The sequence below is a fragment of the Setaria italica genome, unplaced genomic scaffold (assembly GCF_000263155.2).
Source record: "Setaria italica strain Yugu1 unplaced genomic scaffold, Setaria_italica_v2.0 scaffold_13, whole genome shotgun sequence".
Lineage (NCBI taxonomy): Eukaryota > Viridiplantae > Streptophyta > Magnoliopsida > Poales > Poaceae > Setaria > Setaria italica.
The window spans coordinates 8,306-11,737 of NW_014576737.1; the positions used below are offsets into that span (position 1 = coordinate 8,306).

Below are 3,432 nucleotides of genomic sequence, written 5' to 3' on the forward strand. Positions count from 1 at the left end.
GGGTGGACTGTTGGACTTTATTTTTTTCTCCTTTTTCCTTAAAAGGGAACGTTTTGGGTGGACTGTTGGACTTTATTTTTTTCTCCTTTTTTCCTTAAAAAGGTATCAGGGTAAGATTAGCAGCTTTTGAGGTTGTGAGGTTGCTCTCAGTGATGGCCTTAAAAATACTCAAGAAGCGGCTTCCGAGGCAACCCGAAAGCTACAGTAACCCACTCATATTCGTAGGAGCGGGTCGTATTTTGAGCCACCCCGACGTAGTGACTTTCTTGTAAAAATCTTGCGCACCAGACGGGCGTAGCCTGCACGAGATCACATAAGGAAGACACGGTTAACATTTGGTTTAAAAGCTGTAGCACCAGATATTTACAGAGGACATCATTCAGTGCTAGGCAACTTGCCTAGCTCTAAGAGGTTCAGCGTTGATTTGTGTTCCAGCACATTATAGCCGAGCACTTATGTACAGATGTCAATTCTCATTTCCCTGATGGGAAATTACCAATAACCGACATCCTACATAGAAATAGACAGTTTTCAGGATGCTAGGAGTTTCTGAGCGGATGCCAAATCAAATGCCATACTTAGACATCCTTTTTGGCGTCAGAAATGTCCTTCAGGTCACGCTCACTCTCTTCCGACCTTCCATGGGTTGCTTCCTCTAGCATCGTCTTGTTCTGTTTTGAGACAGCCTCCAGGTTCTTCTTGAGCCTTCGAATTTCTTTGACATAGTTGTGGAGCCGGTCGATGACTAGAGCAAGGAATAATGAGTATCCTGAAAGAATGTGAAGCTGCCAATTAGAATTTGTCCATGAAACTTCAAAATTGCATTATGGTCCATAGAACATATATATTGTGCTTGGCCTACATGTCCAATTGCTATCTGAGTGAATTCACTCATTGCTGACCGCGATTGTTGAAAATTATCACCACTAGCAATTTATTTTATTTTTACATATTGGAAGGGAGTATAAATCCTACAGTTTAATCTGAATTAAATATAACAGCTGATATTAGTGGAATTATATGGACTAAGATCAAGGAAGAAAGACATTCAGGGATAAACTTGCAAATTTCTAGGTACCAAGCATCCAAGGCACAGAATGAATTCAAACATCCCTTTGGTTGCTTTATGGAAGCACAAATACCATTGCATTAGTTTTTTTCCTTGAACAATGTTAAACAAGTTCCATATGAGAATGCACCGATTTAAGGGTTGAATGACTTAAGGAATACAATGTGCAAAAAATAACAAACTTAAAGATGATTAAAAAAGATTACATATAATGCATTAAATCGTTTTTTAGCCTCCATCATTTACTCCCCCTTATTTTAGCAGGCGCCAATCTTCTTCATCTGGCTGCATTGCATCGATATGAATCAAATAATCCATTGGGTGTACGTTCTGAGATGGATAAAATTGCTTCATTTTTATGTTATACTAAGGACAGGTAACCCCAAGCCTCATTACTTCCAAAGTGCAAAAGAATTCTAAGAACAAATATCATAATAATATGCACAACACATTCTGATACTGCACGATTGCAGCTACTCGTTTCACATTTAAGGCTTGGGACCCAATCATACTGGGATCCTTCAAGTGCTTTGCATCTCAAACAAACATGTTGTGTTTAAAGTTATTTGGGATCAACCTCAACTTAAATGGAGAAACAACTATATAATTGGCAAAATCCATGATCTGCATTGCAGAATAAGAATATAAGATATAGATGTAGCAAAAGGTATATGTTCAGTTTTCTGAAAAAAAAACATCGATATAAGGGGAGAGATATCCATGATCTACATTGCACGTAAGGTCAAGAAAAGGCCCCCCCGACACTAATGAGACATAGTGCAGGAAAGAGAAAATGAGACACCAAAAGAAAGGTTACTGTGTTTGTATTAAGTAGACTGCTTTTGCATATCCTATTCCAGAACATAATGGAATTGATGTCCGTAAAAGGGTACAGTATCATTGAAATGTGTCCAGCGCAAGACTGGTTCTACCAATTATTTATACACACATACTCCCCCATACACAATTGGAGGGGAATATGAAACACTCCATGTGAAAATCTTCTGAATTTAACTTCTACCATATGGAAGTGTTTGATTTTCTTTGGTGCAACTATTCATAGAACAATGCATTGAACATTATGAAAGCATACTAAAGATACAGAACAGGGTTTATAATGGTGAAGTAAAAAATGATGGTACATGTGACAACCACATTTTGTTGGTGTTTCATCATGATATAATAAACATTACATCCTAAAAATCCTGTTTGGGTAGGACTGATATCCATAGCCTCATAGATTAGTTCCGATTTCAATGAAATTATTAAATTTCCTGGAGCAAAAGCCTCATCCAAACAGGGGACAAGTCTAATAAAACAGAGTTTACCCTGAGCTCAATAATCAATCTACACCACTGGGTGCAATCTGCAAAGTGAAATCTAGGGACATCATAAATGAAATTTTTGATATACATCATCCCAGTATGTAGCCGTGTTATTGCTAAACTGTTATTTCAGAATAAAATCCTATGCTCCTGTATTGTACAACGAGATCGATTCATCCGTTCCCCTAATCCCTCCCTACATATGCGAAGCCTCAGCAACACACACCGCCGCGAAATTTAAGATGATGGACCAAATTAAACCGAGGAGACTAAGGGAATTCGAGAACGGATCGAGAAACCGCGCGTGCGTACCCATGAGCGAGGCCTCGAGGAGGTGGCGCGCGAGGAGGACCTGGTCGGTGGGGGTGAGCCCCACGACCCCGGCACCGTCGAGCTCCCCCTCGGCGCGGCCGCGGATCTGGGCCATGCTGTGGAGGCTGGATGCGAGCACGACGAGGACAGTGGCCGCCACGGTACGCACCATGACGGGCCCGCGCCCCCGCTTGAGGCGGTCGAGCGCGAGCACGGCCAGCTTCCGCAGCGGCGTCTTGAAGAGCAGCGTCGCCGCCACCGCGGCCTCCGCCGCGAGCACCGTGAAGAGGAGCTGGATCATCGCGCCGGGCCGTCGGCGGAGGGAAAAGACGAGGAGGAGCCGAGGAGGCAGGGGTTTGGCTTTGGCCGGGGTTTGTTGGATCGAGGGGTTCGTTCCCCTCCCTTTTCTTGACGCCTGTCGCCGGAGCGGTGCCTTTACCGCGTGGTGGGTTTTTGGAATCTGGAAGGGCAGAGGGGTTACTGCGAAAGCGAGCAGGAGAACAAGAATGCCGTTGGATTGATGGTCAAGGACGGCGTGCTGGAGCGGTATTCTTCTTCGCAGTAGACGGTTTTGTTTCCGGGTTGTTTGGTTCTACGGACTAAGGGGGTGTTTAGCACCCCTATTTTAGTCACTTTTAGCCCCTAATGCTCCCAAACACCTAGGCTAAAATGGATCATAATCCATTAGCTCCTCAAGGGGTGCTAAAATCGACTAGAAACGCTAAA

At 43.4% G+C, this 3,432-nt stretch overlaps 1 protein-coding gene across 1 annotated transcript; it reads right to left on the reverse strand.

The window, feature by feature from the left end:
- Positions 1–314: 314 nt before the first annotated feature.
- Positions 315–3,186, reverse strand: LOC101775823. Its single transcript, XM_004987249.3, has 2 exons — positions 2,707–3,186; positions 315–769 (listed from the first exon to the last, which is right to left on the reverse strand). The coding sequence occupies exons 1-2, from the start codon at positions 3,005–3,007 to the stop codon at positions 579–581; spliced, it is 492 nt and encodes a 163-aa protein (XP_004987306.1). The 5' UTR covers positions 3,008–3,186; the 3' UTR covers positions 315–578.
- Positions 3,187–3,432: the final 246 nt, after the last annotated feature.